Here is a 20,306-nt window from a genome sequence, read left to right as displayed (position 1 = left end):
TTGATGATAATAATAAAAGGAATCAAGAATTTAAAAAGATTGGGTCGTCGTACTACCTTTTCTGAAAAAGCGGGATCAGGTTACGACAAACGCTATCACTCTTTTGACGGAGGTCATCTAGGTAGTTGTGGCGTTCAATGTTGTGGCCACGGGATTGGTTGAAAGCTGCCAGCGGTAAAGGGTAAACAAGAGGTCAACGTAACATAAATGAAGAGATCAACAACTACGCCAACAGGAGGCACAAAGTGACAAAAAAATACCTCGAATGGCGTCCTCCGGTCGAAAACCTCTCCGTTCGACTAAGTACCTGTTCAAAATGACACAAAGTTATATTTTTGTGTTAAAATTAAAAAAAAAAAAAAAAAAAAAAAAAAAAAACGACGCAAACAAACAAGGGGACCACCATGTATTATCCAATTTCAAACTTGTCACCCCCGATTTGTGAGCGACGGACCAGAGGCTTACCTCGATACCAAATAGCCGGTCCTATTGATTCCATGATTCAAGGCCAGCTGGAGGTTGAGACTCTTGATAATGTCTACAAAACGTCAATGACGCCAATTTCAATTGGCGTCATTGACATGCAAAATAGTAAATAACAGCCAATTGGATATATGGAAACAATCAGAATGCGTGGTGATGGACGACCCCATGTGTTTTACAAAATGCAAGTTATAATTTTTTTTTTATGTTTGTTTCGTATATCATTGTTTATATCATTATTGTTAGCGAAGTTGGAAATACATCCAAGTTATTTTAAGTTAAGTTTTTAAAGGAAGGGAGTTTGGTTTTTTCCGTAAATGTCAGCCATTTTGATGTTTCGACATTGGATAGAAGCCTTTTTTTTTTGTTTAGCGTTCGGCAACCGGCATCATAACTGGTTGTCGTTATTCTTGAAGCCATAACCAATGTAATTTTTATCTTAGCCTATTCTATATAGATTTTACTTGAAAAAATCGGCCAGTAGGGAATTGAATTCTGACTTTTTTTCTATATATAGGAAATATGGAAAAATGAAGATATTACGTGCTTTAACAGACGTAATAAAACATTTAGCCAAATATCCTGATCCAGACCTTGACATCAAAACATTCAACAACTTGAAACAGTATTGGGAAGAAACTGAGCGACTTAAAAAAGAAGAAGGTAGAATGAAGAAGATTCCAATGGAAGAACATCGAATACAACCTTCGATGAATATTCAAAACGATGAACACCAGAAGCAACCAGTCGTTAATGTGGATAATGAAAACCAACATTCCTTATCCATGCTATTGAAATGCGGATGGGGATCCATTGTCGAAAAAGTAAAGAAATTTACTGATAATCAATACCTAAACTTGATTACATCATATGAAGTGTCAAAATGTGATGCGTTGGAGGTAAGCTACAAAAAAAAATTTCATTTTCTCGTTTTTTTATTATAACTAAGAAAAAAATACTCGCTTTGGGATTCAGAAAATTTTAAATATCTCGGCAAAAATCGTGTGTGTGTGTCTTTGTGGTGGTGAAAATTGAGATAAAATTGATTAATCGTGAAAATTTTGTGTGTGTGAGGAGTAGGTGTTGTGGGTAGGAAAACCTGGATGTTTTTTTGCTATTTTCCACGGGGGGAGATGAATGACGGCGGAATTCGTGTCACTCGCCAGTTGAAACAGAAAATGAAAATGAATCAATAAAAAACAGGTTGAATTCGACACTCAAAAAAGAAACAAAAACTGACAGTGCTGTGTGATTCCGTCCAAATATTTCATTTATGATAAAATTAAATTGAAATTTTCTGATGCTAGGCCTTTCACCCTAAAATTAGAAAAAGAGAAAAACTATTGTGACACTATTGTGATTGGGAAAAATGTGAAAAGAAAATGTGTCGTGAAATGTTGACGGGCGATGGGTGAGATATGGCGCGTGGCCGAAATGGAGAGGAGGAATATACAAGAGCCCAGTCCAGTCCACCACCATTCCCCCAAATCACCCAAACATTTTTTTTTCTCTATTTCTCGAGGGGTTGCCGACTCTTTTTGCAAGTGCAATTTGGGAAAAATGGGAAAAATTTTTCCCGGTTTTTCAGAGCAAAAAAAAGAGCATTTTCCACTAGAATTTTTTTTTTCGATTTCTGACCAATTTTCGGCCTATTTTCCCCTAATTTTTCACATTTTTCTCGACGAGTGCAACACGGGAAAAAGAGTCGGCAACCCCTCGCTATTTCTCTTTCGAAACAAATAAGACATACGGAATTTTCATAATTGATTCTTTATTTTTATTTTTATTTTTTTTTTGAGGGAAATTAAACAATTGTTGCGGTTTTAATTCAGCCGGGTATGATGACTAGGGAATCAAAAAAATTGAAATTCAAGAAATTGCTTACTGAACGCGATTCGTCGTCGTTTAAATTGAACTGTAAGTAGTTATAATTATAAATTATCTTTTTTCTACTAATTATTTTTTTATTTTTTTTAGCAATGACATTGGAACATGACAAGGAACTGGAAATGTGGAAAAAAAGATAAGTTCCTTAAACATCGACATCGTGGACAAGCCAGAAATAATTCCTCCGGGCAACATTAAATTTTAGGGAAACAAGGCTTTCAAATGCAACGTGGGATACCATACCGGGACGAAATGTTCTTATTGTTCGGGAAAATGGATTGCTATCCACAACGGACTCACACATCACTCCCACCATTTGAAGCGGAAGAAGGAATCAGTACAAAAGCTTCTGGATGACACAAATTGGTAAATCTTTTTCATTTACATCATATTGTATTTGAATGACTATGAAAACAAGATTTTTTTTTAAATTTATATTTTGATTTCGCCATTTATCACGCGGCATTAGATCCATTTTAAGCCTCTTGTGTATGCACGTAAATAGAAAATAAATGAAAACTACGCGAGTATTGATGATTCAAGACGGTCTAAATCTCCTCTGTTGATCGCACGACAAAGACTTTTTATTGAAATTTATACCTTTATTTTGATTTTCAATTATCTCAGGCAAGTTTCCGAAAGTGTCGGTGTTGGCGAAATTCTTTCTTCACCGAGTATGGTTGAAATTGAGCCATAAATTGTAATTAACCGACGTGTCTGCTCTAAATGTGCGCGGAATGTTGCAATGCTTGCATCCCTAGATCCAAATATTTTTCATGATTGCCATCATTCAACCGTGAAGATATTACTGACGACAACTTTGAAAATTATACCTTGAAAGAAGCAAATTTGGGACAATGTGCATAAACACTACTTTTTCTATGTGCACGCAAATTAGGTAATAACTGGAAGATTAAGGAAGATTACTTTGAATAACTTTTCAAAGCTGTCAACAGAAGTGGATGGTGTATAAAATTATTATAATTTTTAATTAGTAATCTAATTTTAATTTGATAAAATATATCTAGGAAAAATGGCAGATTTGGTGGACGTACCCGTCCTGGTTATCCCAGAGGACTTGAGTTGGTGGGACAATTTGCGAGTGCAGGCAGCGCAACGAGTCCACTTTCTGCTATGCACACACCAACTTGTAATCAAGAAGTAGATATGTATACAACCTTAACATGCTGCAAGATGCCAACATAAATGCCTACTGGCCGGGCCACATTATTCGGATAGCTATGAGCCATCCAGCCAATTTTTGTGTCTGTCACCAGGATTTGGTAATTATTTTTATTTTCTTATTTTTAATTTGTCTAATCTAGGAAACTTTCATTAGAGAGCTTTTTGAAAGAGGCCTTCCGCAGGAGGCTCTATTTTTCTATTGTTACGGGTAGAATGAAGTCTGAAAGAGGCTGAATTCGAGAGCGATACAGGTGTGTATTCACTCTACCAACGAGACGAGACCAACTGAAGCTGTGATCAGAGGGAGGGGAGGGGGGCGACATTGCCAAGTCATAGCATGTCTTTTTTCCCCGTACACAAACGGAACAAAATTTCTGAATTGTAATGTGGAACACCGACAGCGAGAAAACACTCCCAGGGACGAAACACGGAGAGCACATAGATAAGGGGTAATTGCTGAATTAAGAAAAGAGTGGGTCTCAAAGCTGACGTAAGAGAAGATGGACTCAAAGGAGAACGAACAAGAGAGACAGAGAAACAAAAAGACAAAATAATAATTTAAGAAGCGATCTTGGCGGCAAGGCGACGCGAACGACGGAGAGTAGATGAAGTCGCTGTCGGAAGAGCCGGACCAGGCTGCTGGAAGGGGTTAGTCGTAGTTGAAGCGCTCGCTGGAGGTTGCGGCTGCGGAATCCGGGGGGGAGAAGACACGAAGAAAACGCCGATTGCGGCGGAACAACCGACCAGCTGGCGTTTTTACGAGGTAATTCCGGAATGGCCACACCTCGACGATGATCCCAGGAGTGGACCAACGTTTTGTTTTATGGTCTTGGATGATCACACTGTCGCCAATCACCAGGGGAGGAAGGGGGTGCGCGGAACGGTTGAAGTTCTTTGCAGGTTGCGCACGCTTCTCCAATAACTCCGCGGCTTGCTGCCATTCCGGCGCGAATGAACGCCTTTGCGCGGGGAGGAAATCGCGCGTCGGACGGCTGAAAACAATTTGTGGTGGTGAAGCCCCACCCGACATAGGCGCGTTGCGGAAGAGGAGCAAAGTCTTGCCAAACTTGTCCGGGTCGAACGACCCCAACGACCAAGAGCCCGCGATGAGCTTCTTCAACGATGTGACGGCTGATTCCGCGTAGCCATTGGACTGGGGATGGTGGGGCGATGAACAGCCGTTACTAATATCCCAGTCGCGAAGGAACGCAAGAAATTCGTCGGACTTGAACTGCGGGCCTCCATCCGACCACAGTCTTACCGGGGCTCCCGCTCCGCACGTGAAAAATGAACGGAGGGCGTCGATGAACCGTCGCGCTGACGTGTTGGTGTCTGGAAACGGGAAGACTGGAGGCCAACTGCTGAACTGATCGGTCACAATTAAAAAATCACGACCGTGGTATTCGCCGAGATCAACGAATACAAACTAGAACGGTCTGGAAGCCGGAGCATGGGGAAGAAGAGGCTCCGCCGGATGAGATGGGAGACGCTCTGTGCAAGATGGGCAGGACTTCGCGGCCACGACGATATCGTTTTCCATTGAGGGCCAGTAGACGGAGAGACGGGCGCGCTGACGGAGTTTAGTGGCTCCTTGGTGCATTTGAAGTAAGCGCCTGATGATCTCCTGACGCAAGGAAGTCGGAATGACTACTCGGGGCCCGACCAGGATGAGACCCTCCGCGTTGTCGATGGACAGCTGGCTCCGCCCCTGCCAGAATGGACGAAACTCAAGGGGAAGATTACACTTCTCGTTCGGGAATCCCTCAAGGACTGTTTGGCGGAGGTACATCATAACCGGATCAGCCGAGGTAGCCGCTGCAACGGAGGACAGCAAAATATCAGGATTGGCGTCGTTGGATCCCTCCATTGTGTCCAATAAACTGATGTGGGCTGAAAACGACTGCGGGCCCTCCGCGATCACGTCGGAAGCGGAAGGATGATCAACCGGGGAGCGCGACAGGGTATCAGCCATCACATTGTTCTTCCCCGGCACCCAAACAGCGACGAAGGAGTGCCGCTGCATGGAAAGGCGAAGACGTAAAATTCTGGGATTATCCAGCTTATCCAGGTGATAATCGTTGAGGATCGGAATTAAAGGGCGATGATTGGTAACGAGCTGGAAGGTGAGCAGGCCTTCGAGAAACTGGCGGCATTTGCGCATTGCCCAAGCCGCGGCCAGGCATTCCAGCTCGATCATCGCGTACCGGGACTCTGCATCAGATAGGAAACGGGATCCCGCCTGCGCGACGTTTCAGCTCCCATCGGCTTTTTGTTGCCGGAGGATGAAAAAGAGGCCCCGGAGGCAGGATGCATCGACGTGAAGTGAGGTTGGGGAAGCTGAGTCGTAAAACGATAATTCGGAAGACGAAGATAGGGCCTCACGTGCTGCTTTGAAGTCCTTCTCGTGTTGCATCGTCCACTCCCATACAAAATCCTTTCGAAGCAGAGGCGCCAGAGGGCGAAGAACGGGAGCCAAGTCGTCCGAAAAGTTTCCAACCTGCTGGCAGAGCCCATGGAAGGCTCGCATTTCTGAAACACAAGTGGGAGCCGGAAACTCGCGGATGGCCCTCAGTAAATCTGGGCTGGGTCGGAAGCCACTCTCGCCTACAACGTAGCCACCAAACAACACTGACGGTTGAGCAAAGACAACCTTGCGAACGTTAATGGCGATCTGGTGATCAGCGGTGAGGCGGAAAAGGCGACGAACGAGGTCCACATGTTCTTCCCAAGTGGCAGAGAAAACCAGGATATCCTCGACTACACGGCGACAGTTCGGGAAATCGTCAAAAATGTTTGCGAGACGTCTACCGTAGTCATCGCCAGCTAACGAGACGCCAAACGGGAGACGGTTTTACTTGTAGCGGCCAATCGGAGTGGAGAACGTCGTCATGGCACTCGACTCTTCATCCAGCTCCACCTGGTGATAGCCCTTCAGGGCGTCAATAACTGTGAAGGACTTCATCCCCGTTGGAATGATCCGGACCGCCTGGAACGAAGTCGGGGAATCAAAGTTGGGCCGGATGATGCAGTGGTTGAGCGACGTAAAGTCACCGCAAATGCGGATTCCGCCATCGTCCTTTGGGACAATAACGATTGGGTGGACCCATAACGTCGGCTCAGGCACCTTGCTAATGATGCCCTGGTCTTCCAGCGAGTCCAGCTCTTGTTTAACCCTCGGCATGAGAGGCACTGCAATGGGACAGGACCCGCGGATGGCAGAAGGGGCAGTGCCCTCCTTTAGTTGAAAATAGCACGGAGGACCCCGCATTGGCCGGCACACTCCGTCGAAAATCGAATGGCATTCCGCCATAAGAATTCGCAATGTAGCCATGGCGTCATCACTTGGGGCTGAAGCTGGCAAAGGCGGAGGCAGAACCGCAGCTAACATGAATGAATGCGGATACTGAGCCGGTAGCATCCCGAATTGTTTGAGTTGAAGGGGGCTGGAAATTTCATCTGCAAAAACAGTTTGTTAGCTACGAAACCAATGTTTTGGCAGCCGATTTACGGAATGCAATTCTGGGAGACCTGCAGTTTCTGGCTATCTCTATGCTTGCAATATTGGTGAGTTCTTTACTTTTTAAACATTTAAGAAATTTCTTCAACCTACCCTACCGTAGCGTTTAACATGAACTATTTTTTTATTTACATGTAATTATTAGCTGAAAATCAGCGATTAAATAAAGCAGAGAGAGGACGCTACGTATACCAAGAAAATGACACAATAACAGGATCGCAGAGTTTGATACAGGTAAAAAACATATCATGTATTTTGAAAAATTGCTCGTTTAAACAGATGAAATTTTTCCATGTCATGCAGCACCATCTGAATTTAACTTCGGCACAGTTAATCTGTCAATTTCCAAAATGCCAACAAAAAATTTGATGTCAATTTGCCGTCAGCTGTGGTTTTAGCTGTGAATGGTACCATGGCAACTGCATTCAATTTTCCAAGTCAATGTCACAGTTTGTTGATATGAGTAACAAAGAATAGATCTACGCAATGTGTATCGGACCGCATTTGTTGTCGCTTTTTTGTTGTTTGTCGCAGATTTATTGTAAGAATTCATATCTTATTTAAAGAAAATTTAATTTCAATGTTTCAACTTCACCATTTAGCCGAGAGCGTTTTTTTTTTTGAACCCAGTTGCCCCTTTCCGGCGATGAGATTAATGAGTCACTCGTACAATTATTCGAGGTTGAACAGCAGCTACGAACATCTTTAGAACACCTTCATTTGAAATTGGTTGAGGTTCCGGCCGACGGGTATTACATTTTTATTAAATGTAAGTGTGAAAAAATTTTCTGAGGTATTATTTTGTTTGTTTCTCTTTTATAGGAATTGTTTATTCTCTGCTTTGGCACATCAGTGGTTTGGCAACATGAATTAGCACTTAGACACGAGACTTTTAATTACAGATTATCTTGCGAAATACGATGAGTTCTACTCTCTTTTCGAGGACACCTCCGAAAAAACCTTTACCGAATATAGTACAACACTTTTAAAGTTTAGAGTTTTTCATAACAAGTTCTAATTAATTAAATTTTTGCTATACTGCAAATAGTTACTGAGCTTCGAAAACCGGGAACCTATGGTGACCATCCTTCCATTGCAGCATTTTCATCCAAGTTTAAGGTTTGTACGGCACATTTTAAACTAAAACCCTTATTCCGTCTCATGCAAGAAGTATTCCTCATAGGTAGCTATAAATATTTACCGACCAAACGGAAGTCACACCCTCGTGGAATGTTCGGGTAACGTTCATAAGGATGTTATGATTGCGTACAATGAAGTTAACCATTACTATAGTGTGGTGGACATTGACGAACGACAAGAAAATTTTTCGACATTGATGCAACCATCTTCCCAGGGGTTGACTCTACCCGTACGCCTGCTGGTTCATTCAGCTTCCAATGCAATGCCAAATAGCTTCTTTCTCTATCCAGCTACCATCCCTCGACAATGACCTGATGGCGGAGACTGCCGACGGAAGTCACTACATGTCGGCGTTGTCGAATTCGTTTGATGACATGACAGATATGCAGCAACTAGGAAACAGCAGCAATTGCGGGCTAGATAGCTCTTTCACATCGATACCCATCTGCTCCTCACCTACTGGAAGTTTATCATTTAACGGTAATGGACAAAAATATCAAAGTTTACATTGTTAGGGCTACATTTTTTAAAATTATATATGTTTAGATTATTAATCTTTAGAATAATGATGAAAGTTTTTTATTACAGATGACTCAAAAGAAAGTGGTGTCAAGTCGTTCCCTACATCACAACCGTTGCCCATTGCATCGTTATTTTAAAATGGAATGCTATGGAACGGATCGGCGTGGGTTGATTGGTTTGATGCTGCCATGAATTCGAGTTCTTCAGAATCTCGCCAAACCCCGTCACCATCAACTGAGAAATCGGGCAATGTGTCAAGATCCCGCTGTGATTCTAAATCATCTCAATCCTCATCTTCAATCGACACGAGCAGAAATGAAATTGATCAGCCAAAAGCAGGTAAGTGTTAAAAATATCATAAAATATAACATAGATTCTTGAATGTCATATGTGTACGTACAATCTAACGAGTAATAATCGATATTTTAAATTATTGCAGATGACGGTGAAGGAATCCCCCGAGAAGACGGTGAGCCTGGACACGATAGCTCAACAAAAGAATACGACAGCAAGGATACAAAAAGATACAACAACAATTGCGGGCTGGATCACTCTTTCCAATCGATACCCCTCTGCCCATCCGGAGGCCACGGAGATCCATGTCCAACAACAACCTCTAACACAATTGGGCCACTACAACAAACCCAGACTTCTTTTGGTTATCTCACCAACAAGGAAAGAACGTCAACGGGAACTGGAAATGTCGTCCGACAACATATTAAAAAAAGACTTGGAATGACAGGCGTTTGCCGTACCCATTTAGGTGTTCCGAAACTTCCGGACTTAATACCATATTCAAAATTTCATTTCCGTTTGTCTCTTCCTTTTTTTTGTTTTTCATTTTATTTCCTCTCATCTCTATCTTATCTCAACTGTTTCCAACATTGCTATTCTGATTTTTATTTTGAAAACTATGTGTGTTGATCTAACCTATACAACCACCCATATCCTTAATACGGGACAATCCAGATATAATCACTTACGATTGGATTGTGCTGCTCTACAGCAGAATGACTGTTTTTGAAGAGGTATACAGTCATAAAGTTTATCTCCTGGTAAATACAAGGTTTTCCATTCCCAGATTAGAGTATTCTTCATTAAGCACTATCACTTTAGTGCTGAATGTGTTTTCCCATAGTTGTTGCCACGAAAAAATTGGAAAATGGCTGTCGTCGAAAAGCTCATTCGCAGTCAAGATAGACAAATTTGCGCTGCCGACATCCGCACAGCAAACGGAAAAACAAATCGCCCCATCACCAAGCTCTAGCCACTACAAGTTGCTGAACCGTCGGACGATCAGGCCGGAAGCCTTGACAGTCCACTTTTAGATCCAGCTCCATCGTCGCATTCTAGACCAACCCGAAAATGTGCCGCCCAAACCAACGCAGCGATCAAGAAAATCTTCGAACAAGAAGACGCTGAGTAGCTGCCTGGCCGCGGGGGAATGTCAAAAATTCTCCAACTTAAACTTCATTTCTCTTAAAACTATGTTCCCCCTTTCGTTTTGGCTTTTCTCATCTCCCATTTTGCTAATCACCCCCAAGCTATCGCGATTCACCCTTTCTTTGTTGTATGTCTCACTTTGATGAGTCGCCCTGTCTAGATTCGTCAGTCTGATTCTTGATGGCTATCAAGAAGGTTCATGAAATGGCAAGTGTAACTGAACTACTAAGATACCGTATGCAATTAACCAAAATAACACCCTTTGGAATTTATCTTCACTGCATCACTACTGACTTCGAGAAAGAAAACCCAGGTGAAAACTTCAAAGAATATAACATCAGGGAGATAGAGAAGATGTAAGTATATAATTGTATAAATATAAATGTATGTAAGTATTCATTGTATTCATTATTTTCTTGATTCATGAACTTTCCTTAAATTATGAGAACAATTTCAATATTGCAGGGCATTTCAGCAGAAGAAATGAATTAATACGAATTCAGAGCCAAAGTGAAAGATGAAATTCAGAAGTTGAGAAAGCAAGAAATTGATGAAGAAATTAAAAAGCTACGTCCCGGTGTTCGTGACTAGGGAGCCGATAACATCGTACATTGTTTCCCACCCAAAACAAATGAAATGAAGGATCATTCCGCCATGAATCCAATTTTCTGGTTTATACAATTCACTTATTATTCCAACCCAAAACGAAGAAACTTTTTATTACTTCTGTAAACATAAATAGGTACCGTTGTTCCTTGCATCGCCGTACCTATTTACAAGGCAATCGCTCATGGACCGGGAATTACAAAAAAATTCATTTCAAATGCCTACAGCACCTGGCCCTCCCTTATGGAAAACAAAAAAAAACTTTTATAGAGCAAGCTAAACAGGAATACGCTACATTCAACAATGGTTTGTATGCATCCATTAAAAAAAAAAGTCTGTCATAAACAATGTGAGTTATCATTGCATTTTATATTGTTCTAATAGGTTCAAGTGTGGGAGATTCTATTGTCGACGAGATTCTTAAACATGAATTGGAGAAACATGATGCAATCATGAACATTCAACGTATTCCAATTGAATGTATGAGCGATGAGGAAGATTTTGAATAAACAGTCGCCTTAAAAATTTAAACTTTTAACTTAATAACTTGGAACAACTTAACCAATTTGTCGAAATTCATGTTTAATTTCTTCGTGTGTTGTTTGTTCAATTTAACGTGCGTGCACTGCACCATCAAAACGTTGCCTACAAGCAAAAATAGAAAAAAGTCAAATAAAAATAGAAACGCGACGATAAATCTTTTTGACTGGACAAACGGTAATACTCCGTTTGAAAAAAAAGGATTTGTAAAAATAGAGGCTCGCCTCGAGAGTGGGCGCTGAGAAGGAAAGCATCGACTACATAAAAGAATCTGCAATTAGAAATTGAAGGTTAAAAATGTCATAAGAAAACAACATTTTTCAATACACATTTTTCAAAACAAGGGGTGTTAGGCTAGGAGGTTAAGTTTTAGGTTATAACCTAACCTTAAACCTTACTTAACCTAACCTTGCTTTGAAAAATGTGTATTGCAAAATATCGAGAGGTTTACCTATGAACGATAGCTTCGAAGGGAATGGTTCCGCGGCCACCGCACCCGATTTTGGTGTGCCGTATTCCACGCGCCGTGAAAAGCTACATGCAAGAGGTAAAAAAAAGTTATTATAAATGTAAATAAGAAAAATTCGAAAAATACGTACCGCTGGATTATAATATTTATCGGTCGCAGTTAAGTCGATAATCGAGCCAACGTTAGGCACCATCTCCATCAGTTTGTCGGGCGTGAACCTAAAAGCGGGTGTTAAATCATTTAACACCCGACCGAATGACTAATACTTATACACATTTAACTTAAATGTGTATAAGTATTAGTCATTTTGATTTCGAATTAAATTTGAAAATCCGAAAATCTTACCACTGATCCCGCTCAAGTCCTTTGTTTATCAGGAAACGCTATATCGAGAAAAGAGAAAAAGCGTAAAAAATTACAACCAACTTTAAAAGTCCTCCCAACACTAGTATTTTATTATTAATAATAATTAACAATAATAGTATAACAGAGTGGGGTTTCCATGAAGCAACACTGCTTCAAGGCTGCTACACAATTGCTGCTACATTTGCTCTCTTGCCCCCTTTTCTCCCAACGGCTTCACCCAGTCTCACCTTCAGTGTCTTTGTCTCTCATTTTTTCTCTCGTTACTGAACTGTGAAAACCAAAATGCTTCTACATGAACTTTTTGTCACTGTTGACACTCGTAACAAAAACAGAGAAGCTTTTGTAAAAACAGGGAAGCTTTTTTTACGAGTAGAGACCAGCTAAAAAAACAAACTTGCAAACGGCAACCAACGGAGTGAGCTAAAAGTTAAGCTACACGTTGAGCTACAAACGTGGATCAAATTCAAAACAGAAAGAAACACAAACAGAAACAAACACAAACAGAGTTCCTTAGCAACGATGCTTAGCAACGAGTGCCGAACGACAACTTCCATGTCCTACTTTACTGTAAGGCCGGTCACTCTAATATATGTCCAGTGTCCATGCCTCCACCGGTGGTAACATGAAGTACAGACATGGCACATCTAGCGGTAAGCTTTCTAACTATATGCCTAGAAATCTTACAGCCTTACAGGCCCTCTATTTCCAGTCCACGATTTTCTATAATCTGGCACCGTCTTATCCTTTTCCCGTCATTACAGCAAAAACAGGAAAATTGGCCGACCTCGTGTTATAACTAGACGTTTGTTTATCTCGGGTTATTTGTGGCCCACTTTCTTCTCCGTTTCAACCTTAAATTCTATTGAAACTTTTTTCTTGCAAATGTCTCTGTGTACGCTGGTCATTGCAGTATTTCTAATTGGTTGATTCGACAACGAAACAAAGGTGTTTTTCTCTTATATTCTTACCCTACCTCCCCCTACTCACGCGTTTTTTTTTGTGTCCCCTCAAACTACCCCACACGCAGACGCGGGCGAGCCATTTACTTTCTCTGAGGTGTTCATTGGCGCGGGCTGTATGATGAATGGCGCCGTGATCTACCTATAAATGACCTTGTACTTGAGCGAATTTAAAGTTCTGATTTCAATCTCTGATTCCTAGTAATAATTGCTCAAACGTTGATATCGCCCAGAATCGTTAGTTTTGTGATATTTAGTAGACTTTGTTACCAGATTGGGATTAATGCCATTTTGGTTTTCTCTTCTAAAGAATTGAGGGTATACATTTAAGAGCAATATTTCATATTTGTGTTACTTTTCCATTATCAATGCTTAATTTTGATTTTAACTTATTTTAGTGTACCTAATCTAAGATGTCTGGAACTGATGGTGAAGAGGACTACAAAGCACTTCAGAGCTTTGGAGATGAGTGTGATGATGATCTCGGTCTCTTTGGAGATTTATCGTCTTTTGAAGGCCTTGCTCTTGAAGAAGATGCTGCTGAAAGTGGAAGCTTATGCCCTCAGTGTTTGTAAGTTGTTTAAAAAATTAAAACATGATTGTTTTTAACTTTAATTAAATTCTGTTGTTTACTTATTTTATCAGGGAAAAGTACAAGAATCCCAGAGTGTTGTCATGCCTACATGTTCTGTGTGAAAACTGCCTGAAAGATTTGCTTGCTGTAGACAATGAAGAGGATTGTGAAAATGTGATTTATTCAGGGAGAAGCAAACCACATAAGGCATTTATTGTATGCCCGCTATGCAAACAGGAGACTTCGGTATGATCTCTCTTTACCTAAACATACATGGGAAAAATAAAAATTACTGGTCATTGTTTTATCAGGCTGGAGAACGAGGATTGAGTTCACTTCACCTAGATCCAGTGTATCAGAAAAAGACTGCTTCAGACTCTTGTCTTTCTGGATTGATATGTACTAGCTGCAAAGCTAATGAGGAAGCAGTAGCAAAATGTATGGATTGCGACAACTTACTTTGCCCCAATTGCTACTCTGCCCATAAAGTAAGTCTAATTTAAAAATGCAGTTAATAACTCTCTGTGTGATGTTCACTTAACTTTACATGAATTTATGTTTGTTATTTCCAGTACATGCGCTGCTTTGATAATCATTCAGTTATTACATTTGAAGAGTTGAGCCAATCAGGTCAGTCTGTGCCTATTAAGAGGAATCCAAATTGTCCAAGACATCCTACTGAAAGCTTCAAGTATTACTGCAATACCTGTCAGGTGAGTTACAATGATTGAAGCTTTATTGGAATGGAATCGTGTGTAAATCTAGCCCCATCATTGATAGGTTGCCACTTGCACCCAGTGCTTGAACACTTTTCATCTGGCTTTAGAGCACAGAACGGAGCGACTTACTGATGCCGAAGCTCGCTGCCGAGCTGAGTTAAAGCAGTTCAGTGAAGAAATAAGCGTTCGCCAAAATTCTTGTCGTGTTAATGCTAACAAACTGGAAAAGATGCTAGGGGAATTGCAACATCAACATGATGCTGCCAAGTCAACCATATCAGAGGTTCACGAAGCTTACATTGCGTTGTTGGAAAAGAAGCGAGAACAGGCTTTAGAAGAACTTGAAGCTCTTCACAGCAAGCAGGTATGTTCTTAAGTTGAATTATCTCAAGTCCAGTAGAAGCTACTCTAATTATGTTAACTCAAGCCTGCTATGTAAATTAAGGTTAGTTTATTCTAACATGCAATGGTTTTGTCTTTTGAACTGGTTTATTGTGCGTCAAGATGTTTTGTTTTTATTTCTCTATATTGATAAAAGAATGTATTGTTTTATTGAATCATCACCAGGAACTAAGCATAATGGAGGCTTGTCAACGAGTAGACCGCACACGTGATCGGATTCAAACGGCTCTGCGCTATACCAAAATGCTGTTGAGTGAGGCCGAACCGGCCGGTTTGCTCCATCTTTCCGCTAGTATCAAAGCTCAAATGCAGTTACTGCATAACGCTGCTTCACGGACTGATGAAGTAGATGTTCTCTTGAAATTTGAATCAAACCCATCGCGTTTCGAAGAAGCTCTAAATGGTTCGTATGGATATTTCGTCCAACGTGGAAGCAGTGGTGTCAGCAGTAGTGGAGTTCCGTCTAAGCCAGTGTCTTCTTTGGGTCTGCCGACGCCATCGTCAACTCCATTGCCTCCATCGCCAACACATTCATCTCCATTGGAATCGCAACCCCCTCAGTCTGGCAGTTTGTCGAACATCGGCTATGGGTTATCTTCGGGCATGTTGAAAAACGATCTCACTCACTCGGTTTTGCTCTCATCTATGGCCGACATGACTAACGCGCCCCCTGACCTCTCTGCCGCCTTAAGCTTGTCATCGTTCACCAATTCGATGACTTCTTCGTCATCGTCTCCTTCGATGCGAGCCTTAGATCTCAACTCACTGGGATCAGTTGGTTCCATGACGTCCATTCAAGAGTACAATCTTCAGCAGTTGGCTTCCCTAGCCGGCAAAGCAGAATGCCAAAACTCGATTCAACAACACCACCATCTACAGCAGCATCAACGTCAGCAAGCTGGGTTGCCCCCACCACGCGGCACTCCGTCCCCTCATACTACGTCGCCCTTCACACTTGCCGATTTGCTAGCTGGTGACATGAACGTCACTAGCCATGCGTTCACGAATCTGCAAGCCTTGGCCAAGCTTGGCTCTCATAGTATACATTACTTCTTTTTTTTCTTTCTTTATATGTTTCCAATTAATCATTCATCAACTTGATCTTTTTTCTTTGAGAAGGTTCACTAGGTATGGATGCCTTAGGAGGAGCAAGTCATGGAGTCTCCTCATTGGGCAATTCTGGCATGCAGAGCTTGGGCACTAACCTCGGGCTTCTGGTGAATGGCAGTGGTTCGTCCGTAAGCCACAACGGTGGACTAGGTGGGCCGCCTTTGTCTCCTCACGATGCATCACTGCTAGCCTCGGCCCTCAGTGCTCCTCCGTTCATTCCGTCGAATTCGGTAAACTACGGAATGCGTTACAAACGAAGTGATATCTCCAGTGGCACCTCGCACTGGCGCCATTAAGTCCCATTTCCTCCTCCAGTTCACTTTCTCTCTCCATCTTGATTTTTCTTCTTCTTCTACATTGGAACTACCAAGAGAAAAGATCACAATTAATTGCTCCAAATGTAATAGTCAGCGTCAGATGGTTTTCCAAATACAATCTTTTGCAAAGAAAAAAAAATGGAATGAACAAACAACCGAACATGCGATACGGGTTCAGTTGTTTGATCTAGTTTCTTTATTTTTCGTTTCTTACCCCACCAAATTCCGGTTTTGCTATTTCCACTGTCGCCCTCTGGATTGTAAAGCGTCAGCCTCGATGTCTTTTTTGACAGTCTTAGTTTTAGCATTTTCTCCGACCTATGTTTTCGTCCTTTCGGAAGAAAAAGAGAAAATTCTTTAATTGTAATTTTTTGTTCAACGACATACGTGATGGACTCCAGTTTAGGGCCCAGTGGAAGTAGCACTCCAGCCGTGGGTTTGCAGGGGAAAGAAAACAAGTAAAGAAACCAAACCAGCAATAAATTGAGAGAGAAAGTGAAACGATTTACAACCAATCCAGACCATAGGTGATGGATCGTTCGTATACTAAATAATTTTATTTATCATGTGGGTTTTTAAGTATGCTCATGTTTCCCTCTGTTGGTATTAGCCACGGCCATCCTCTGCCGTTTCAGCCTCGTCAAGTGCCTCTTTTACTGCCGGCAGCAGCAGTGGAACATTGGCGTCCAACCCAAAGTACATCCCAATGCAAACTCGCGTTCGTTTTGGACAACTGGGTTCAGCAAAGGGGCAGTTCAATTCACCTCATGGATTCTGTTTGGGGGTTGACGAAGATATCGTCGTCGCTGACACAAACAACCACCGCATCCAGGCATGTCCACCGTATGAATATTGATTGATTTCAGTTTAATAATTTCATGATGAATGCGCTAGATATTCGACAAAGACGGGCTGTTTAAGCATGATTTTGGTAACCCGGGCAAAGAAGAAGGACAACTCTGGTACCCGCGCAAAGTTGCTGTTATTCGCCAGTCAGGGAAAATCGTAGTGTGTGATCGAGGAAACGAACGCTCGCGGATGCAGATTTTTTCTCGAACAGGCCAGTTCATTAAGCGTATTGTTATACGGTAAGGCATTTTTATTACAATGATAAGTTTGAAGGTAATACTGATTCCTAATTGGTGATTTCCAGATACATTGATATTGTGGCTGGATTGGCCATCAATGAACAAGGCCATATCGTGGCAGTCGATTCGGTGTCACCCACCGTCTTCCGCATCACCGAAAATGGCGAACTGATCAAATGGTTTGATGTCTCTGATCGGATGCGTGAGCCTTCCGACTTGGCTATTCACGGAAAGGAGTATTATATCTGTGATTTCAAGGTAAGTGTCGTCTTTTTAGGGGAGGTAAAATTTCCAACCATTAACACTATTTGATTTAGGGTCACTGCGTAGTGGTATTCAATGAAGAAGGTGAATACGTCCGCCGGATTGGATGCGAGTCGATCACCAACTTCCCCAATGGGATTGACATATCGGACGCTGGTGACGTACTTATCGGGGATTCACATGGAAACCGCTTCCATGTAGCCGTATTCTCCCGAAACGGTTCATTGCTTTCCGAGTTTGAGTGTCCACACGTGAAGGTCTCCCGCTGCTGTGGGCTCAAGATAACGTCCGAAGGATTTGTGGTGACACTAGCCAAAAACAATCATTATGTCCTCGTGCTCAACACATTGTACATTGCTTAAGAAGAAGGCACACTCACAAACCAAGGTCAAGACGCGTCGGAAGGTTATGTGAGAATTCAACGTGTTTCTTCCAGATCGCCGTTGCGAAATCATCCGCTCTCATCCGTTCAACCTTGTGGCCGACGGCGCAGGTCACTCCCACCCAACACTTCGTGCCTTTGGTTGACCTCCTTTCCCATTTACACTCACTGATGTTTTGTGCGACGATCGGTTATGGATGTAATGTCTCTTTACTTTCAAGCGTTTTATATGAATCGCCCCCCTCTGACAGGCCCTTAGAATGATTATTTTAACTGTTTTCGTCAGTTAACCAAGCCCAGCGAATTTTGCACGGGCAAATGTTGAAAGGCTGTCTTACCGAGTGGTATAGATGACGGGGTAAATTCATCAATTCATTATTTACTGTCAGCGAAGTATTCTACTTCCGCACCAATAATTGAGCAATATTTAGAGTGAATTTCTCATTTTTTTTCTTTTCTTTTCCTTCGCCCGGAACCTGAATTTGTTTGAAGCTAATCGTTCCTAGTCACGCCCCCCTCGTCCCTTTTCCACCAAGTACTAGGGAACTGTCTTGAGTCAAGGAAACGAAAAATATGTCGCCGTGTCTTCCATTTTTTGCGATAACTGGATGCCCGAATTGCAATTCGTTGTGGTCATTGTAGCGAATAGGAGTAGATTAACGTGAATCACTTTGCCACATTCCAACGCTTTCGTTTATTATGTGAAATCAAGTCAGAGGAAAGCCTCTTTTTTTAAGTAAACAGTCAACAATCGTTTGGGAGAAAAGAGCTGTCTGTTTTGTTGTCAGCACCAAAAAAATAATAATAATAACCTGGAAATTTCAAATTGTCATGGAATATGATGTGCCTTAACTTTATGTTTTCTGCCCCAGTCCACCAGAAGGAAAAAAAAAACCTAGATTTCTTGTATACGTGTATTCTCCCTCTCCTCCCAAATCATCTCTTCGTCATTTTTTGCCAATTCAGTCAAACCTGTGGGCTGTGCCCTACTCTAGTTGATCTACTTTGATCTAGTTGCAACCGTTTCGTTATCGGTTAAACCTATTGAGTGACTCACGTTCCTTGTCGTTACGGTTGTGGAAATCCGATGATATTCAAACTCGAATCTACTCCATGATTTCAGTTAATGTTTCCGCCCGTCGTAAACGAAAGCATTTTCCATTTCGAGAACAGGGCTCGTGTGTGGCATTCCTAAGGAAATGCCTAACAAGAGTCCTCCCTCCTCTGTTAACTTCAAGTTGCGAGATGTTTTCGTTGTCCGATGGATAGTCATGTGCTGATTCTTTTTTCTATCCCCATATGTATCGCGTCCAAGCTCAATATTCCGTTTGCCAATTGTTTCATTGATATATCTGATTATTATTTTTCTTTTTTTTTCTTTCTTTACGTTTCCGTTCCAACTTTAAGCGCTCGCGCGATTTGTTTGTTCGTTTGTTTTTCAAATGAGAAGTCACGTTTGAAAATAACCCTAATCGTTCGGTCACGATCGCTGTACGTCTTTCGACGCCACATGTGAGCCAGTTATATATATATGCTTGTGTATCCCAAGTCTTTCTGTGTGACTGAGTGCGTTGTTTCAGTTATCACGTGCTTGCTATCTGCTGGGCCTGTGCGAGAGAGCGACGAGTCGGATGGCAAACTCGCCTTCGAGTTTATCCACATATCTACTGCTTGTTCTTCTTCCCTTCTGTTTTCTCTCTCTCGTTCTCACTCCATCTTTCCTCTTCTTCCGGGCAAGCCAAATGTCCAAAACCAAGAATATTTTTTTTTTGTCTGTCTCACTATTCTTAGCGTATACGCCTTTCCTTCTTTCTTTCTTTTTTTTTTTTGTCCCAAGGTTCCGTTTCTTTTTAGTTTCTACATCTGTGTCAAGAGACTTTGGTGCCACTGTTGTGTATCCGTGTCATAATTCGCAAAGTGAAGGAGCTACATCTCCCAGGAAACGAGTTCTATTCTTCATTTATTCTCCAGTTACAGTAAAAACCCACTTGAAAATGGCGATCCCACCTTGTCAAGTATGTCGTCACAATCGACCATCTTTTGTGGTTTGTTCTTCTTCTCGCCGCTTCTTTTTGGCTGCGATTCTTGTGTTTGTCTCTTCTATTTTTTTTTTCGTCAATCAATTCTCTAAATCTACATAATTCGTTTGATTGTTTGTATTTTTTGCAACGTGTATTATTATTATTTTTTTTTTTCTTTTTCCCCCCTTTTTTTAAAACATTGAATACACAGTTTTTTTTTGCACTCCGAGTGAGTCATTTTGAGGGGGAATAGATTTGATGCAGGACCAGAGACTTATTCTCCGAGACTAAAGATAACCTACCTCGTCATTG

At 41.7% G+C, this 20,306-nt stretch overlaps 3 protein-coding genes across 7 annotated transcripts; 1 reads left to right on the top strand and 2 right to left on the bottom strand.

The window, feature by feature from the left end:
- Nucleotides 1-4,204: 4,204 nt before the first annotated feature.
- Nucleotides 4,205-5,752, bottom strand: LOC124209039. The gene is made up of 2 exons (XM_046606905.1): nt 4,983-5,752; nt 4,205-4,916 (listed from the first exon to the last, which is right to left on the bottom strand). Exons 1-2 carry the CDS (start codon nt 5,750-5,752, stop codon nt 4,205-4,207), a joined length of 1,482 nt encoding a protein of 493 aa, XP_046462861.1.
- Nucleotides 5,753-11,075: 5,323 nt separating this feature from the next.
- Nucleotides 11,076-12,755, bottom strand: LOC124209108 (probable tyrosine-protein phosphatase F54C8.4). The gene is made up of 6 exons (XM_046606978.1): nt 12,386-12,755; nt 12,138-12,175; nt 11,923-12,010; nt 11,775-11,857; nt 11,548-11,594; nt 11,076-11,428 (listed from the first exon to the last, which is right to left on the bottom strand). The coding sequence occupies exons 3-6, from the start codon at nt 11,989-11,991 to the stop codon at nt 11,310-11,312; spliced, it is 318 nt and encodes a 105-aa protein (XP_046462934.1). The 5' UTR covers nt 11,992-12,010; nt 12,138-12,175; nt 12,386-12,755; the 3' UTR covers nt 11,076-11,309.
- Nucleotides 12,756-12,895: 140 nt separating this feature from the next.
- LOC124209103 (brain tumor protein-like) lies at nt 12,896-19,353 on the top strand. 5 transcript variants are annotated; one of them, XM_046606968.1, is made up of 13 exons: nt 12,896-13,103; nt 13,186-13,435; nt 13,516-13,688; nt 13,763-13,937; nt 14,003-14,179; nt 14,264-14,404; nt 14,472-14,774; nt 14,978-15,851; nt 15,929-16,152; nt 16,850-17,071; nt 17,134-17,327; nt 17,393-17,585; nt 17,645-19,353. In XM_046606968.1, exons 3-13 carry the CDS (start codon nt 13,531-13,533, stop codon nt 17,951-17,953), a joined length of 2,970 nt encoding a protein of 989 aa, XP_046462924.1. In that variant the 5' UTR covers nt 12,896-13,103; nt 13,186-13,435; nt 13,516-13,530; the 3' UTR covers nt 17,954-19,353. The 5 variants fall into 5 exon arrangements, with proteins under 5 accessions (XP_046462924.1, XP_046462925.1, XP_046462923.1 ...); XM_046606971.1 differs by having other exon boundaries at nt 12,897-13,103; nt 15,932-16,152; XM_046606969.1 differs by lacking the exon at nt 13,186-13,435 and having other exon boundaries at nt 12,896-13,099; nt 13,514-13,688.
- Nucleotides 19,354-20,306: the final 953 nt, after the last annotated feature.

The sequence above is a fragment of the Daphnia pulex genome, chromosome 12 (assembly GCF_021134715.1).
Source record: "Daphnia pulex isolate KAP4 chromosome 12, ASM2113471v1".
NCBI lineage: Eukaryota > Metazoa > Arthropoda > Branchiopoda > Diplostraca > Daphniidae > Daphnia > Daphnia pulex.
Note: the sequence above shows the minus strand (reverse complement) of the source record. Positions and strands in the feature narration are given on the sequence as shown.